We start from the raw sequence: 17,702 nt of genomic DNA, 5'->3' as shown, positions 1-17,702 counted from the left end.
TTTCAATTCAACAGGACATTTCCCTTTAAAAAAGGTCTAATAATGTTCTCTCTCTCTCTCTATGTCTCTCTTTTTAAAAAACTCCTTTTCCTCCTTTTTTCACATTTTTACCCCTTTCTTGCTTGTTGCCTTTTGTTCATATTCTTGAAAGAAATCCAACCAATCCAACCAATGCTTTATTGTTAAATAACAATAAAGCAGCAGAAGAGTGAAGTGAACTGGTTGCATTAACTCAGAGTAGCCCATTAATCAATCAATCAGTCAATCAATCTGTGCACTTTTCAGACCTGTAGTGCATACGACAGACATAAAGAAATAAATGAGCCGTGACTATAACATTGGAAGACACCAACTTTTGTTTGTCTAACTTTCACTGTTGAAGCGTCATATTAGCTTCAAGTAAACTTTGCAATGTCTTCTTTCCAATGGACAGAACAAGGATTTTCTCCCCATTTCCAATAGATGTCTCAACTACCAGAATAACCAGTAATGATGACAGCAAGCAGCAACTGTTTCCATCACTTATCTTATTTGTTGCTTGTTGATATTAAAGATTTGAAATCTTGAAGGCAGGTTGTTATGCATGATTAAAAACATGCACACATACATGCACGCGCACGCACACACACACACACACACACACACACACACACACACACACAAAATGTTTCAGCTCATACAGATGTAATCCCTCTGCTATGAGTAATATACTACTACTACTACTACTACTATTACCACTACAACTAATAATAATAGCTTTTATTTACATAGTACTCTTAAAAACAAAGTTTACGTAGCACCTTAAAAAGCAAAGCAAAAGCAGAATGGGGATAGGGCATCATACCAACAGCCAAGCAGTCATGCTGAGTACAAGCGAGACAAAACTAGAATAGCGTTATGATAAAATTAAAAACAAGAGGACAAGAAATGCAAGATGAAAACTGTCAATATAAAATGCTGTAAAATAAAAAGACAAACAAAAAAAGCAATAAAAACACAAAAAATATAATCAAATTAAAGATATAAAATAAAAGCAGGTCTCTACTTCAGTATTTGCATGAGCCAATGTAATGTAATGTAAAAACTTACAATAATGCTAAATATGTTTGATTTTATCGGAACATCAAAATCAGAAAAAGAGCGACTTCAGGCAGCTGGGAGAGAGTTTTATGATTACTGTACACCAAACGATTGAGGTGACTGCGGCAAAACTGTCATGATTTTATTCCCACATTGGAAACTTGTCACTGACATTGAAATCACTTAAAAGGCTTTCGGCGAGAGGCCGGCAGAAGGTGAAGCTGAGCTTGTGACACAGAGAAGGCTAAGAGTGCCTCTACTATCTGAGGCCCAGTTTAGTCTGGATCCAGCTCTTTACCTCATGTTGTGTATATTAGGGGCAAGTCGGGCCTCAAACTAATAAAACCATGCTTCAGTGAAAACCCCAACAGCTTAAAAGCCCAATAAAAGAAATGAAGAGGGATATAACCATTTAAATTAGACTTTATTGTGAAATCATTACTATTTGCAGATGCATCATCTGTCTGGGTGAGTTCCAGCAACTTGTTTTTTTTTGAGGTTTCCACAGAAGTACGGCACATAAAAAGTTGCATTTCACGAGCGGTATTTGCTTGTTTGTCAATCCACCTGCGGCTGAAATTGGCTATTTTTCATGTGCACACATGCTGTTTTGATTGGTAGGTGTTTGGAGCGGCGGATGCTTCCTTCAGGGTGGGAGAGCAGAGCCGGCCGTTTCATCACCGTCACCGCGCCACATGAATGAGCTGCAGCCTGTGAGTCTAAACAGCTGGAGATGAGGGTGAAATGTTCGTTTGCCACCCGGCCAGTTTGAGCTCTCCCTCCCGACACGTAAAACACGAAGGCGGATAGTGAGATAAAAAGGTGGACAGCCCTCGCCCTGAGGTCAAATCTGGACTTTTAGAAAGAGGTCAAAGAGGAAATGACATTCCCAACACAAACCCTGTGCCAAATTTGAATGTGGTTTGCATCCTTGTTAGTCCAGTTCAAGGAAACTCAACTTGCTTTGCTTGGGGGCCACTTTGGCAAAATGACAGAAGACAAGGGGCCAGTCGCAGCAGCTCCGTACACGTTTCTAGGATTTTAAGACATTTCTCAAATTTTGTGATGTTTCTTGGATTTTAGGATGTTTCTAGGACTTTTGTACATGTCTCAGATTTTAGGACATTTCTAGGATTTAGGACATTTTTAGGACTTCAGGACATTTCTAGGATTTCAGGACATTTCTCACATTTTGAGATGTTTCTCAGATTTCAGAACATTTGTACGATTTTACAATATTTCTAGGAATTTAGGACATTTCTAGGATTTTAGGATGTTTCTCACATTTCTGAACATCTCTAGGATTTTAGGACATTAAGGGCTTTAGGGCCTCTGTCGGAGCGTGCAGATCTTCTCTACCGTCACTTTCTTTTGATAAACAAGTATATTTTGATGCTGTTTTATGCACTCTGGCACCTCATCTAAACTAAAAGTAGAAAAACAATTCCCAGTATGAATCACTTTTCTGTTTTATTGTGAATTAGAAAAAGATTGCTTGGGGGCCACCCAGCATCCTGTCTGGGGCCAGCTTTGGTATCATTCATCTTGTTAGTTTTGTTTAGAAAACAAGACAAACCCATTTTAAAAAGAGCCATTGTGACATTAGCAGCTCAAAATAGACATAAAACAACAACAACAAGTCAGTCCAGAAGTTGTAGAAGGAAAAATAAATGAGAAGCCACCTCCTCTCCACCCAGTTAATCACACTTTTTTTACAACCTCTAATGACTTTGTTATCACCCCGAAACAGGCACAGAACTTACTTCTTCTTGAAAAAAAGGAAAAGAAAAACGACACTGACTAAGAAAACCCCAAACCAGACACCCATTCCCCAAACCCTGCTTTTACAGAACCAGAACCCACATCCCCAAGTCGCCACACATATTGTTTCAATGAGGCCAAAAAGGGTCCGATTCAGTCAAAACAGACAAACAGATGCAGCCGGTGGAAGGCTGATCTGGTAACCGGGCGGCTGAGGGACATTAGAGGTTTGGGTTCTGAGCTAATTTGTTTAAAGCTCGTAACTTTCAGAAATAAATTTAAACTGAATGGATGCAGAGGTAGTACAAGTACATGTTAAGTATGGGTATCACTATGTTACTTTAAAGGAACAGATAAACATGTTGGGAAATTTGCTTGCTGGCTGACTGTTAGATGAAAACACTGACTGCTTTTTTGTCTACAAATTCAATATTGCGCTAAAGCCAGGAGACACTTAGCTTAGCTTAACTGGAGGACAAGAGCTGAATGTCAATATGACGTCAAAAAGATGCTGGACTCTTAACGCTGAACTGACGTAAAATTTTGTTCAGAATAAAAATTGCAGTTGACGAAATTTTAATTGTCTAAAAACATCAGAATTTTAAGTTGTGTGGAAGTTAACGTGGCGTTTTGCAGCTGTTGGGTTTTGTTCTCCAAACCTCGCGGCCATAGATTGTATAAATAACAGACGTAACTACCGTGACTTCACCGATCAATTTGAGGACTAATGTTTTGAAGCTCAGCGTTTCAGCTGCTCCCATCTTGTTTGTTTGGAGTCGGCAGTGACCAAGTGACGGCAGCAAAACCTCACAGACAGCCTGCGAATCAAGAAGCCCTGTACTTAAACATGCATAACTTAAAGCCTCAATAAAATGTAAACAGGTGAGATGAGTGAAAATGTACCCTCTTCAGGTTGAATGTTAAATTTAGCTTTAGAGAACAAAACATTTCTTTGTACCAGGCTATAAATATGTTTATTTATGCTGTTTGTTGGGCATTTTAACATGGTGGTCTATGGGGACTGACTCTGTTCTGGAGTCAGCCTCAAGTGGCCATTACAGGAACTGCAGTTTTCTGGCATTTTTCGTATTGGCTTCATTTTTCAGTCTCAGGGGTTGCCACTTGCTCATAATTAAATGTTGTTATTCTACGTCAAGATGAGATTAGCATGAGATTTTTGGAAGACTTTGGATTTTGATTTCTTAACAGCACAACTTTAAACCAATAAAATATACGCATCATCAGTTGTTTAATGCCAACGTCACACTGACGTTGGCATTAAACATCCCGACATTTGAGTTTTGGTTACCTGATGTCACAACCTAAATTCAACCAAACATCAAATGATCTTGGCTGCTGGCTGGAAAGTTTCACCTTTGGCTCTGTCCAAAGGAAAAACAAATCGCAGCTTTCCGTGAAGATTATTCGGTGACAGAGAATTCAGGAGTTTTGATTAAAAGTCCGGCACAACCACCTTTAAAACCACAACTTTGTTTCTATTATGACTTCAAAAATTAGATATAACATGTTAATTATTAAGCTACAGAGGTGACAATAGGTGGCTTTTACGCTATGCACAATGAACATGGCTTCTGGCTGTAGTTTTATTTTATCATACAGACAAAGGAGAGGTTTCCTCTTGTCTAAAGGCTGTTACACACTAGGGGGTGTTTTTTCTTTTTGCACGATTAATTCGCACATCAATAAAGCTTTTTAAAGTTGTTATTTTTTTTTTAAATTATCATGAGTACATCGAAAAAGTGCCATTTTATTTCCAGATGGTCAATTTTTTAAAGCTTTCAAACTGGAAATAAAGGAAGTAACCAGTCACGTTGCATGGAAGTCATGTCTGTATGTCACAACAATGGAGGACCTGTTGTACTGGTCGTAGATTCCCATTACTGCCAGCATGAATAGTTTTGATGTGGCTGCGTATTTTGCATTTTTGTAGACTAAGGAAATAAAAAGACCCCCCCCCCCCCAAAACATGTCAAACTATTATTTTATCTTTTAAAGACTTATTTTGGTTATTCTTTATGCCAGTTTTGTAGGAGACATCATCATGAGAAACCTACATTTTTGTATATTTTACTTTTCCATTCAACAGCATTTTTGGGTGCTATTCAAAGAATGTGGGAAATGTGTATTTTTATACATAGATGTGTGCATAAAAATAGATGCTGTGCTCCAGTTAAGTCTTTAAAGGCCTCCACAGAGCTCGCCCATGTGCAGGATGTTTCCTTGTGACCAAATGGAAAAAGTGCCCCCCCCCCCACATATGTGTCTGCAGAGTCTACAAACTAATTTCCAAACAAATAACAAAGACCCTGTAATTTGTTAGCTTATAGACATAGATAATGTTACTTGTGGTGGGACTGATTTGTACCATGTGTCTCAACAACAAATGCAAAAAGATGTAAATCCAGAAATTAAAAGGGAGAAAAGTTGCGAAAAGTCCTCAGCACTTCCTAAATAATTCCTAAAGCAGGTTGTTTATAGCGTCACCTCCCATTAAAAAATGCCACAGTGAATGACTAATATGTAAATGATAGAGCACTTTGATGTCCTGTAAAGTGTGCCTTGCATCTGGGAACATGAGGAATGCTTTAAGCCCATTACCCATTCTTCCAGTCCAATTGGAGCTACCGCAGCCTGGGGGAGGACATAAAAGCAACCCCCATCATCTTTCAAAGCTCTTACGCCTTTAATTTGTTTAGACAAACAGCCCAAAACATGCCAGGCAAAATGATGGGACGAGCCCAGGGTCCCCCGAGCAGGTTCCACTCCTCTGGGGAATGCCAAACAAACTGAGCCAAACTGGGTCTCCACTAAACAAAAGAAGAATTTAAGGCCAAAAAAATGTCACAATAAAATTATGTAACCCTTTGAAACTTGAGAAAACTGGCTTGATTTCTTTAAAAAACGTGTGAAGACAAAGACAAAGACAAGCAAAGGAAGAAGAAATGATTCCCAAATTAGCAAGAACTTAGTGAAAAATAAGAGAAAAGAAAGTAAATTACCTGGAAGAAGTGCTTAAAAAATTACATTAATTCTATGAAATGGTTTGAAACCTTTGAAACCTATTGTAAAAAAAGTTACAAGAACATTACCTGAAAATAAGAGGAAAAAAAATATATGTATGTATTTATTATTTATATTTATTATAATTTTTCTGTAACATAATTTTAAATCACAATTATTAGAATACAGTTTTGTGGACATTTTTACAGATTTTTTTGATATTTTTTTAATAACAATCCCCTCATTTTATAAAAAATAATAATAAAATATTTTTTTTGTACATTTTTTTAAATTGTTTTTTGAATTTTTTTTTTTTTTTTACAGATTTCTTGAATTTGTGGGGCATAAACTGATTTTGATCCAGATTTCAATGGGTTAAATAAGTAATTTTGATAATTATAAATACAGTTTTTCCCTCACTTTTTTCTCTTTTCTTCCTGTAGAGATTTATTACCTAGCTTTTTGAAAATCTGCTAATTTCTTGTAATTTGTGTAACATTTCTTTCAAGTTGCTCATCGTGTTTTTTTCCCACTGTTTTGAAAGAAATCGCACCAATGTGCTTCAAGGATTTAAATACTTGTGAAGTTTTTATAAGAGCAGCATAAAAAAAGGCTTTAAAGAATGTTACCCTCATCCGAGGGTAATGCCACAAAATCTGAAGTACAAAGTAAAATCTCAGGTTATTTGCACATTAGTCCATCCGCTTCGTCCTCTGGGAATCCTCAGTTTAAAGTTTTCACTGCGGCACCTCCACCCAGATGGCACGCATGATACGAGGGCACCAGTTTGTAAATGACTGCAGCTCTCAGTCAAATTAGAGGCTTCCAGTCCGCTCCAATAAGTGCCATATGTACGAATGTGTCGGCAGCGGCCTCTGAAGCTCAGACCGTCCTGATGTTGTGGTCGTAGATGACGACATGGATGTAGAGGTCCGACTGTAGGAATGTCCTCTTGGAGTCCTCGCCGGGACCAGACTGGAACCCAGCACAGAGTTAGAGCAGTTAGACGGGCTTGTTTGGACAGCCTGAGCTACAGTTTATATGAGGGTGAATGCAGCCTACATGCAAAGTGAATTTCTACTTTGCTTCATTCACGTTAAACACTGGTTTTTGCTGTCTGTGTTTATTCACTTAAGTGTCTCTGAATGTTTGTGTGACACTTTAAACTTGGATTAGGCTCAAAACTTAATAAAAACTCCTTTCTTTTTTTCTTCCTTTTATCCTCTCAGATGATTTTTTTTGCTCAAGCTTTTGTTTTCGGCACATGTGGACACATAAATTGTGTTTTTCCAATGACTTTATATTAAGGCTGTGAAACGATAATTTTTTAAAATGACTATTAATCACTGAACTTCGACAGGGGCAGCAACAAAATGTATTTTAACCACATAAAAAAGGATCACCTCAATACCTATATGCTAATTTTAGACTATTTTCACCGCTTTACCTTGCTGTCCTTTACAACAGGAAACCGGTGCTATTAAGTTATGCTCTCCGAAGAGCCACCAGACTCGGAGAACACAAAGAGTTCTTCTGCTGCTGGCTAGTTTGTGTTATTAGGCGGGTTTTCATTATAGATTTGTGCAAAACTTATGTGTTATTTTCAAAATGTCGATAAAACACAATTGCAAGATGACTGGTTTCTACTGACTGATGTACTGCGACTTCTGTCTAAGAAGCATGGCGGTGGAAAGGGTGTGCTTGACTTACAAAATAAAAAACAAAACAAACGCAACTTTGGTGGCTTGCGACACAAAGTCGTTTTAACTCGATTATCTCGCCCAGTCCTACTTGTATGTGTTTATAAACTGTGTTTATCTGTGCTTGTTTACTGTAAACAAGTGTATAGCATAGAGTAAATAGTTCCACATAGGAGGTTAATGAGAGCCATGAGACTCAACCACACAGTGAATTTTTAAATGAAGAACCAAAACTATGAGCTAAAAGAAGCTAAAATCTGCAGAGCTGGTGTTGATTCTCAATGGGTTCGCAACTACAAATAACACATTTCCCATTACAAACAGTCCGATTCGATGTTAATATACAAATGCCTCTTCATGCAGCTTTAAAATGTGAAAGCTGCCAGAGATGAAGTCTGTTAGTAATTAAACAAAACCTCAGATATCCACAATGCATCTCTTTACAAGAAGAGGTATATTAAAGGGGAGGCTAAGTGCAGCATAATGTGACAGTGACTGTAGTTGTTAATTTTCTAAAATGTTTTGTGTAACTGTGACTGTCAAACCTGACACGGCCCCACCACTGAGATGTGAAGCCACTACCAGCTGGGAGCATTTATTCAAGGCTAAGTGTGTCAAAAGCTTCTAGTGGGAGTGGATCCATAGCCAACCATTACACTCAATTTACACTTTTACCTCAAACACATTTGTGGGCGTCCTAATAAGTGAGGCAGTCTTCTTTTCCGAGTTCAAAAGAGCGTCAATAAAAATAGACCAATAAAGAATGACTTCATGGACACATAAGGGGGAAATGGGAAATGTTGGGTAAAGAAAATGATAAGGAAGTATTTTTAGGGAAACCTAAATGTGTCATTAACACTCGCTTCATCTAAGTGACTCTAAAACGGAGATGTTCAACTTGCTGTGCTTGGGGGCCACTTTGCAAAAATGACAGGAGACCAAGGGCCAGTCGCAGCAGCCCCATACATGTTTCTAGGATTTTGGGACATTTCTAGAATTTACAGATGTTTCTAGGATTTACAGACGCTTCTAGTATTTTAGGACATTTCTAGGATTTTATGACATTTTTAGGATTTTATGACATTGCTTGGGTTTTAGGACATATCAGATTTTAGGACATTTTTCTGTTTTTACGACTTTTGCTAGGACATTTCTAGGATTTTAGGACAGTTATAGGATTCACAGATGTGTGTATTTTAGAACATTTCTGGGATTTTCAGTAATTAAGGGCTCCATTAAGTGACGTCTATTTGATAGACAAGCTCTATTTTTATTCTGTTTCATGCACTCTCGCACCTTTGTACACTAAAAGTACAAAAACAATTCCCAGTGTTGTTTTTATTGTGTACTGTAAAATCTTTGGGGGGCCAGATTCGGCCTTTGGGCTGTGAGTTGAGAATCACGGCTGTAAACTTTTACTTCAGTTGTCAGAACTGAAATATGACAGCCCTCCACCCCACAACCAACTTTCTGGCGAGGACGGAACAAGTGGTCACGGGATGACAAAGGCAGAAAAACAAACCACCCAGAATGAGTTGATGCGAATCTTGATTTTGGAAGGTTTCGTTGCGGACCTGCGGCCACATGAGCAGCTAGTGAGCTCATGGCGTGTTAAAAAAGCCGGATGGTTCTGCGCCGCTCCGTGCCGAGCCAATCTGGGCTGAGCTGAGCTGAGCTGGGTTCTGGGCGCACGGGTGGTTTGCTGTGTCTGGCTTCCTATGCCTTCTCTTGTGTTTTTAATAGACAGCCTGGTCGGGGCGGTGCTCGACCGCAGCTAGAACACTGTGCTGCCATTTTGGCGCTTGGCCTCAAAAACGCAGTCCCCACAGCTCTGTCTGCAATTTCAAAATAGTTCAGCCCCACACCAACTACTTCCCTACCCCCCAGCGAAGAGAGGAACTGGAGAGAAAAAAAACACAGTCTGTCAGTCGTTACTCTTCCAGGGCCCCTGTCGGACTGCGAGCGTGGAGGAAGCACCTGTCTCGACCTCTTGATCCTCCGTTCTTTGTGCAGGTGGAAAGCAAATATCTTTCCCTCCCACTGATTTCTTTCTCCCTCTCTGTCCCTCCAACTGTTTCTCTTATAATGTAGACTCCCTCTGAGAGTTACTGTCTGATATCTGGTGTTTATTAAATAAAAAACCAGGAATTATGCAGACTGGGCAGAGAGGTAAAAAACAACTTTTGATTTTTGCGTTTCATGGTTAACCCTTTATAACCTGGGCAAATTTGCTTGACTTTTTTAAAATCATGGGAGGAAGGCAATGAGTAATGTAAAAAGACATGAAACAAAACAGTGCTAGAAAATTTAGCAAAAAATAAATAAAGAAGTAAATAAATTGCCTTGGTAAAAACTACAAGAAAATAACTCAAAAATTACTGGATAATAATAATAATAATAATAATAATGATGATGATGATGATGATGATGATGATAATAATAATCAACCCAAACAAAAAACAACAGAGAAATGTACGGAAAAAAAAAAAAAACAAAACCAATTTTTAATAACGCTAAAGAATCATTTCAAATATCTAATAATAATTTAAAATATAGTTCTCTGCAAACTTTCTCTAGATTTAATAAAAATCTTCTAATTTTTTGCAATTTGCAGGACATTTCTAGTCAAGTTTTCTTTGCCTCTTTTTTTGCTAGTTCTTCGAGAAAGAAAATGAAACCAATTTGCCCAGCTTTACTTGTGAAAGGCACCTGAATGCAGCGCAGGAAAAGTGATGTCAATCCAGGTTTGAAAGGGTTAAAATCGTAGGCATGGTTTGAGAGCAAGAGCTCTGAATGCAACAAAAAGGCCCCGAGCCATGTTAGACAAACAGGATGTTGTGTGTGCACGGCAAGTTAGTCACCTGAGCCATGAGGCGAACAAAATTAATCTTTAAAGAAGTCCCTGCATGGTGCAGCAGAAAGGCTTTGAAAAGTCTTTAGCCCTTTAGCCTTTTTTGCTCTCCTGGGACATTTTTACGGCTGTGGAACAGGTGAACTGATCTAATTAGCAGAACCATTTGTCTCCTCGGGGCCTAAAAACAAAACAGAATAACAACAACAAAAACACCTACCACAGGGTCCACATTCAGGATCTTTTTGTCCCTCTTGTTCTTGAAGAGAAGGCCGTTGGGGTCGTCATAAATCACCTCAAAGTTGGGGCTGGGGTTGGACGTGGACACCTGTGTCTTCCAGTTGTAGTAGCTGCAGAGAAAAGGGCACAGGAGTTGGTACATGATGGAGGTGAAGACATTTTTGAAGGTTAAAGGTGCTTTCACTCAGTGAGGGGGTTGCTCAATGCAGCGGTACAGTGGAAGCCACCCTCTCTTAAACTTGTAGGAGCATAGTTGTTTGGACAGAATCTTTCGGAAAGATTGCATTTCTCTGTTTTTAAAACTACCGAAAGATGCCAAATATAGTAAGATAACGACATGGCACACAGTTGTGTGGCATCTGGTTTGCTTTTGTGGGCCCACACAGACATGTTGCTTAAGAGAAACACATTTGAAACCCAAGTATTTCAATGAAACAATGTAACCCATATTTTTTCAATGTAAGAAAACGGGTCAGTTTTGGATGCCCAGTGTGAACCAGGAAAACCAATCTGTCCTGCCCTCTGTTGCGAAACAGGTACCGTCTTCACCCCATGGATTTCAGTATCTAAACAGGGCCTCACATATGCAGTATGGCAAATGGACGAGCACTTATATAACATCCTTCTAGTCTCCTACCACTCAAAGTGCTTTTACACCACATGTGTCATTCAACTAGTGGTACTGGCTGAGGCCACCATACAAGGTGCTACCAGCTACTCAGAAACCACTGGGAGCCATTTGGGATTTCTTGCCCAAGAATACTTCGACACATGGACTGGAACTCAAACCGACAATCCTCCGATAATGGGTGACCTGCTTTAAATCCTGAGCCACCGCCACATGTGGCTTATGGATGTATGAAGAATAAAAGACAATAACACTACTTGCTAAACCCTTGAAAGCCACAAGTCACATTTCATGCAGCTACACAGTGCACGCGGACATCCTGCTACCTCCATAGAAAAGCATCTGAAATTTTGATTTTCCTGTACCTTTATTGAAATGTATGCAGTTATAACTTTAACAATGGTCAATTTATCTGCAAAGAGTAAATGCAACACTGATACGAGGTATCCTGAGTGGCAGAGATTCAAACAAACCCAGGACTTTCACCTGAGAGCATGCTGTTCGCTTCCTGAATGAAGTCAAACCGTTATGGGTTTTTTTCTACACCTAACCACCAGCTGGATGGGAGCCTGTCATAAAAGGTGGACGTTGTTGGCAACAATACAAGATGATGTGCCTATGATGATTGTTGCCTATACCTACCCACATAAATGTAAATACAATGTTGGAAGTTTATTTTCAAAAAGACTGAATGCATCTAAAAAGCAGAAACTGTACATTTCATGTGAAAATGGAAGTGTATAGTGCATGTGTTTTCTTTAAATAATGTTCTGTGTGTTGATGTTTTGGACTATTTGCTGATGTTTGCAGTTGCTATTGTGTATTATTGCTTTTAATGTGCACTTTAGCATCTGCTTGTAGCATGCTATATTTGTTTTTACATTGTAATCAGGGCTTCCTCATAAAAGAAAGATAACTCTAAATGGCCCTCCCTGTTTAAATAATTGTAAAATAAAAAAAAAAAAATTAACACAGTATATTGACACAGTGTCCTGGAACGCCAACAACAGACTGCAGTTCATATGTAAATGGCAATGGCACTGACCAAAATGTGATATTTGACGAGTTTTGACGAGTTTTGATGAGTTTGGATGAGTTTGGATGATAATGTGTTGAAAACAAAAAAGTTCTTTTTCTAAAAGTTTGAGATAACAGTGGACAGGAATGTTAGACTTAAAAGACTTAAAAATGTGGAAATAACACAGATGTTTTTGGTGGTAGTGGTATGTGCTACCCGACCAGTTCTCAATCTGCTTTTTAGGAACATTTTCCTTTATAGACTCACACAGCAGGAGGCTTTAAAACAACGCATGAAAACCATATTGAGGTCATGACTTGCATGTTTCATGGCAGACAGGAAAACTTTAAGGATTACGGAGCATTAAACGGCCATTGTTATCATATCAATATTCGACAGCAGGTTATAAAAGAACTTTGCTTTGCAGGAAAGAGAGGAAAGCAACCTGCAGAGTGAAGTCTGTTTTGTAAGAGAGGCAGAAGGTAAAAGTCTGTTTCCAATTTGATTGTGAGGGCGCTGTGTTGGAGTACGCCAAACCAGGCATTAAAATAAAGCTGTGGCTAATAAGCAATTGAAACCAAAGAAAGGGTTGAATTCCAAAATAAATGACCGATTAATTTACAGCATCCGATTGGATCATGCTCTGCTTTTAGATTTTCTGTTATTTTTGACACAGCAGAGCAAGAGTGTGAAACTGTGTGACAGAGTCAGAGGGGCAAAAATGGTTCAACTCGAAGGCCACACTAATACGTTTAACATGTGCATTAATTTGAGGATGTGATTTATTAACATATGATCTATTGCGCAATTAGGGAGTGTTTATCCCTGTCAAATCATTCATCAACTCAAGACTCCTCAAGCAGTTTGCTGGAGGCAACATGTGTGTGGAAAAGAAAAACAGCCACAGCAGCTTGACATACGTGAGGTATAAAAATGGCAGATCTTTTCTTTGTTGATGTGAAATATGAGGCTGGTTGGAAGTTAAAGCATCTCATTTAGGTAGTGTTGAATACTGCATTGTTCCCATGTTAAGTTTGGATTCAGCTTTTCACCTTTTAGCCGAGAGAAGCCAAGCATGGAAAACAAAGATACAAATCTTTGGTTTAACCGTGATATTAAGCGATAGTTCACCCCAACTTCAAAAATACATATTTTTCCTCTTACCTGTAGGGCTATTTATCAGTCTAGATTGTTTTGGTGTGAGTTACTGAGTGTTAGAGAGGATGTCTGCCTTTTCCCCAATATAATGGAACTAGACTGCACTCAACTTGTGGAGCTCAAAACACCAAAAAAAACCTCAACAGCAATGTCTCTTTCCAGAAGTTGTTGAGAGCAGTTTCATGTAGGAACTATTTTCTTTCTACTGAAGTACACCTGCCAACCGTATCACTACGCAAAAGGAAGCGTGCTGAGCTAGCTAACATTAGAGCACAGCCGAAGAGGACGCCATCAGTGTTTTTTTCAGTGCATTTTGTGCTTTCATAAGCATGAGCCTCTCATCCATGAGTAATTTCACGCTTCCTTCCACACCATGATACAGTTGGCAGGTAGAGAGAAATAGTTCTTTGCAGGAAACTGCTCTGTGGATTATCTTGAGTATATTGCTGTTGAGTTTTTCAAATGTCTTTTTTGTAATTTTGAGCATCACAAGCCAAGTTGCATCTTGTTCCACTATACTGGAGAAGAGAAGACAGACATCTCGATGGCCAAAACCTCCAATACTCTGCAGCTCCAGCCAGCCAAATACTTCAAACTGCTTTTGCAGTGCTTTTGGCGTAAGATCTCGACGTCAAAAGTCCCTTTTGCATCTGCATGACAGCCCGCTGCACAGCATCAGCTGAGAACACAGCAGGACAGGACCGTAAGCAGTGTTGATAAGCACCGGCTAACGGCCAGACAACACATGCCGCGCCGGCATGATTCACAGACGGTCGGCATTAGTTGAGAACGCTGTCATGAAATCTGTTGTGTCCACATGATACACTGCTGGGTGCCTATTTGGTGGGAAGGAGAGGCGGTGGCTGGATCCAACAAACACTGGACTTTCATGCAGGAATCCAGTGATTTTGGTTCCAGTCTAAATGCGATGTTTTTTTCTAGACCTAACCATGTTCCTCTTTTACCTAAACCTAACCGTCTGTGCCTGCATGTGCATTTCTTGACGTCCCTGCTTTGGTTGGGATGTGCTTTTGTTGCACGTGTAGATTCACAAGTCCACTGCAAAGCGGTGATATGTGAGTATTTGGGATGAGAACATGTTGCAAATACCAATATTTTGGGTTGACAGTATTTGATGAACTAGCAATTAGACTCTTTCTCCATAACTGCACACTGAACCTTTAAGTTCTTAGAAAAAAGGCTTTAAAAAAAGAAAAAGGAAATCACTTAAAACCAACAAAAACCTCAATAACCCTAATGTAGCAATGTTATTAAGAGTAATAAGTGATATATAAACCTCGCTTCTGATTGAGCTGTGCTCTCCAGGCGATAGTGGTCATCTATAATGGTTCTCGTCATTAGCTGTTTACATCATAGTAACCCAGCTCCACATGTCACACTCTGAGGCGCTGAAGGTTGCTCTAGCGAGCCTTGGCTGTTCCAGAGCAGCAGTTTGTGGTCCAAGAACAAAGTTGGACCTCGGGGAAGAGGCTCAGTGTAAATCTAGAAAGAGGTACACTATGTTGGGGAGCCGCAGCAGCAAGTTGTAAATACGGGACCGCAACCTAATGGAAAAATTCCAGCATGCTGCAGGTTATATTTCCCTTGCTGTGATGCCTTACCAGAGCCAATATATGATAAACAACAGGTTTAAAGTATTAATGACCCACACTATGTAAAATACATCTCAAAATGTATACGTTGTGAGACCTCTGCGATCTTTGAAATATTTGGGGCTGTTTTGTTTTCTGCAGGATCTGCTTCAGAGCTAATCTCTAGTGGCACATTAAACCTGTTTGCGAATACCCATTTGCATTTGAGCCATAAAAATAGTTTCTGACTGCAACATATTAAGTATACTTGCTACAAATGACGAGCAAACATATAGTACAAGCAATATAAAAACTTACCTGTGTGGCTGTTCCAAAACCCACAGACCGCCATGCAATTTTGGGAAATGTAAATATATAGTTTTGCAGAATAGTCTGTTTTTGATAGCTATTAAAAAAGGGCTCGATATTCCAGCCAATAGCAGACTAACTTAACTGCTGGTAACGTGGTAACATGGTTTTCCTAGAGTTCCTAGATTGGTCACTTGTCACATTCCCAAAAAACAGATATTCAAAATAAGGACCTATCTATGTAAGCCTCTAAAAGATCACATTAATACTCAATAATTTGACACAGACATCCAGATCCAACTCCAGGGAGAAAAAAATCTGTTGTAGACCAGATTCAGACAGAATTATGCTATTCAAATTAGGTATTCGGATATACAAATATGATGATTCATTTTCTTTCTTCCATACAAAATTGTAAAGTTTGAAGTTGGCCCAGATGGACTTGAAATGTGCAATGACATTTTTTTTTCACCAAATATCAAACAAAAGCCAAAAACTTGACTTTGAATTGCATAAAGTGACTTTTTAAGACTTGCCTTTGACTGGAAGTCTCAAAATAAATTCTCAAAATCTCAAAATAAATTCTTTAGTATCAAATGTACTATATCACAATATGTAACGATAGTGCAGCAGAGAAGCACATAAACTGTGTTTGAAGATGATGTCCTTGTCGACCACTTTATGGTAGGCTCTACTATATTTTGATACCACCATAAAATCCTATAAATTTCAGACTATGTGACACCTTCTGATATCTGCCTACCATCTCCTGCCAGCTTTCAGAGTAATCCTCCTCTCCAGTAAAACACATGCACTGGATGCCTCTGCACAGTCCCATCCATGTGGGGAAATACACTGATGCATAAAATTATAAGGTATGATAGGACGAGAGGTCTGGCATTTTTTTTCCAAGTTGCCAACAGAGCTGAGTAAAGCAGGTTCAGAATAGACTGCTGCAATGCCCCAATTATGAAATACAAATTGAGGTTTTTCCCTTAAAGCTCAGAGGAAAATTATATTGTCTGAGACGTGCTTTCAGACACATGCATACTTCTTCTCTTTGTAAATTAGATCTGACAGCGTTTCACTGACTATTTATACCGAAACGCCATACGACAATTAACATTTTTTGGGTCGACCACTTTTATGCCATGGTGAACCGCTTACTTTTGCAAGAGAAAAGGGGACAGATGTGAGATATTTTAACACTGAACATGAAAAAGACTGACGAAAGCGTGAAAAAAAAAGAAGTTTTGAAGCGATGCCGAGAATTTTGTTCATACGTTACTTGCATGTGTTTATTGGACCCACCTCCCTTAGTGTCCCATATGAACTGTCACCAGGGCAACTGACTGCACGGTCGGTGCACATTTGGTCACAAAGAAAGCTCCAGCAGCTGGATGGCACCACACCCAGACACATGGACCAGTAAAAGTGTGAGAACCTGGATTTGGTGGAAACAATGACGGTGCTCTCAGCACCGGTTCCTGGTTCCCTATGCATTTAGCATGGCTGTTGGACACGTGCACTGTGTCCTTTCACTTTCCATAGTTACCGTGCTTAGCTCTATTGTTATCTCCAGGCGGTCATTTTCCAGGGTAATGTCAACAGTCTCATTATAGGGCTCAGAGGAGCTGGACTCTCTGCGCTGGATGATATATATCATAAAAGAGCAAATACCGAGCATGTGTATTCGCTCAGCTGCTTTTTCTGTAGTGGCCGAAGAATACGGGTCCAGCGACTGTTTCTGAAGTTAATGTTTCCAGTGTAAATCACAAAAGGCCTCTTCAGTGTTGAAAGGAAGAGTGTAGCGAGTTGAATTTACCGTTGAGCCCTCTTGGGGTGTCGCGGGTCCAATTCAACAACATTTCACAGACGGGCTGCGTCCAGTTGACAACCCCATTAACTAGCTCATATCTAACCCCCACCTACACACATCTATATTTTCTACATTTCTATATTTTTGATTTTTGGCGTCATTTTGGATTTTATTCATATTTTTTTTATGTTAAAATACGAGTAAAGTGTTCTGTTCTGTTTTTATGAGTTGTGAAAATTGTACTTCAATGCTTTTGAGTTCATACTGTTCTTTAGTTAATAGGTTAATAAGTTTTCCTTCTTCTCCTTTTGGAACATGTAAGATGCAATTTCTTGTTGCTTATTTGAATATCAAATATTTTCTACTTGAATCATATATGATTCAAGTAGAAAATAATAAAACAATTTACTGAATAGCAGATTAAATTCTTAAATATTTCAAAAATATCATCATACCATCTACAGTGCAGACAGTAGTGCATTTAAAGTTCCTCACAAATATGAAGCATAATCGTGAGGTTCAATC

At 39.1% G+C, this 17,702-nt stretch overlaps 1 protein-coding gene across 3 annotated transcripts in view; it reads right to left on the bottom strand.

Moving 5' to 3' along the window:
* cfap299 (cilia and flagella associated protein 299) overlaps positions 1 to 17,702 on the bottom strand; it is a 115,016-nt gene that overhangs the window by 16,612 nt on the left and 80,702 nt on the right. For 2 of the 3 annotated variants that reach the window (XM_042487771.2, XM_088076345.1), the window contains exons 5-6: positions 10,634 to 10,763; positions 2,532 to 6,837 (exon numbers count right to left, since the gene is read on the bottom strand). In XM_042487771.2, coding sequence (XP_042343705.2) covers positions 6,745 to 6,837; positions 10,634 to 10,763 — 223 coding nt within the window. In that variant the 3' untranslated portion in view covers positions 2,532 to 6,744. Of the gene's footprint in view, positions 1 to 2,531; positions 6,838 to 10,633; positions 10,764 to 17,702 lie in introns of those variants that run through there. The other variant, XM_088076344.1, reaches the window with a different exon arrangement.

This window comes from Plectropomus leopardus, chromosome 4 (genome assembly GCF_026936395.1).
Source record: "Plectropomus leopardus strain MGB_pleo_1.0 chromosome 4, ASM2693639v1, whole genome shotgun sequence".
In the NCBI taxonomy this organism is placed as follows: Eukaryota; Metazoa; Chordata; class Actinopteri; order Perciformes; family Serranidae; genus Plectropomus; species Plectropomus leopardus.
The sequence above is the reverse complement of the archived record's forward strand: the minus strand, read 5'-3'. Positions and strand labels throughout refer to the sequence as shown.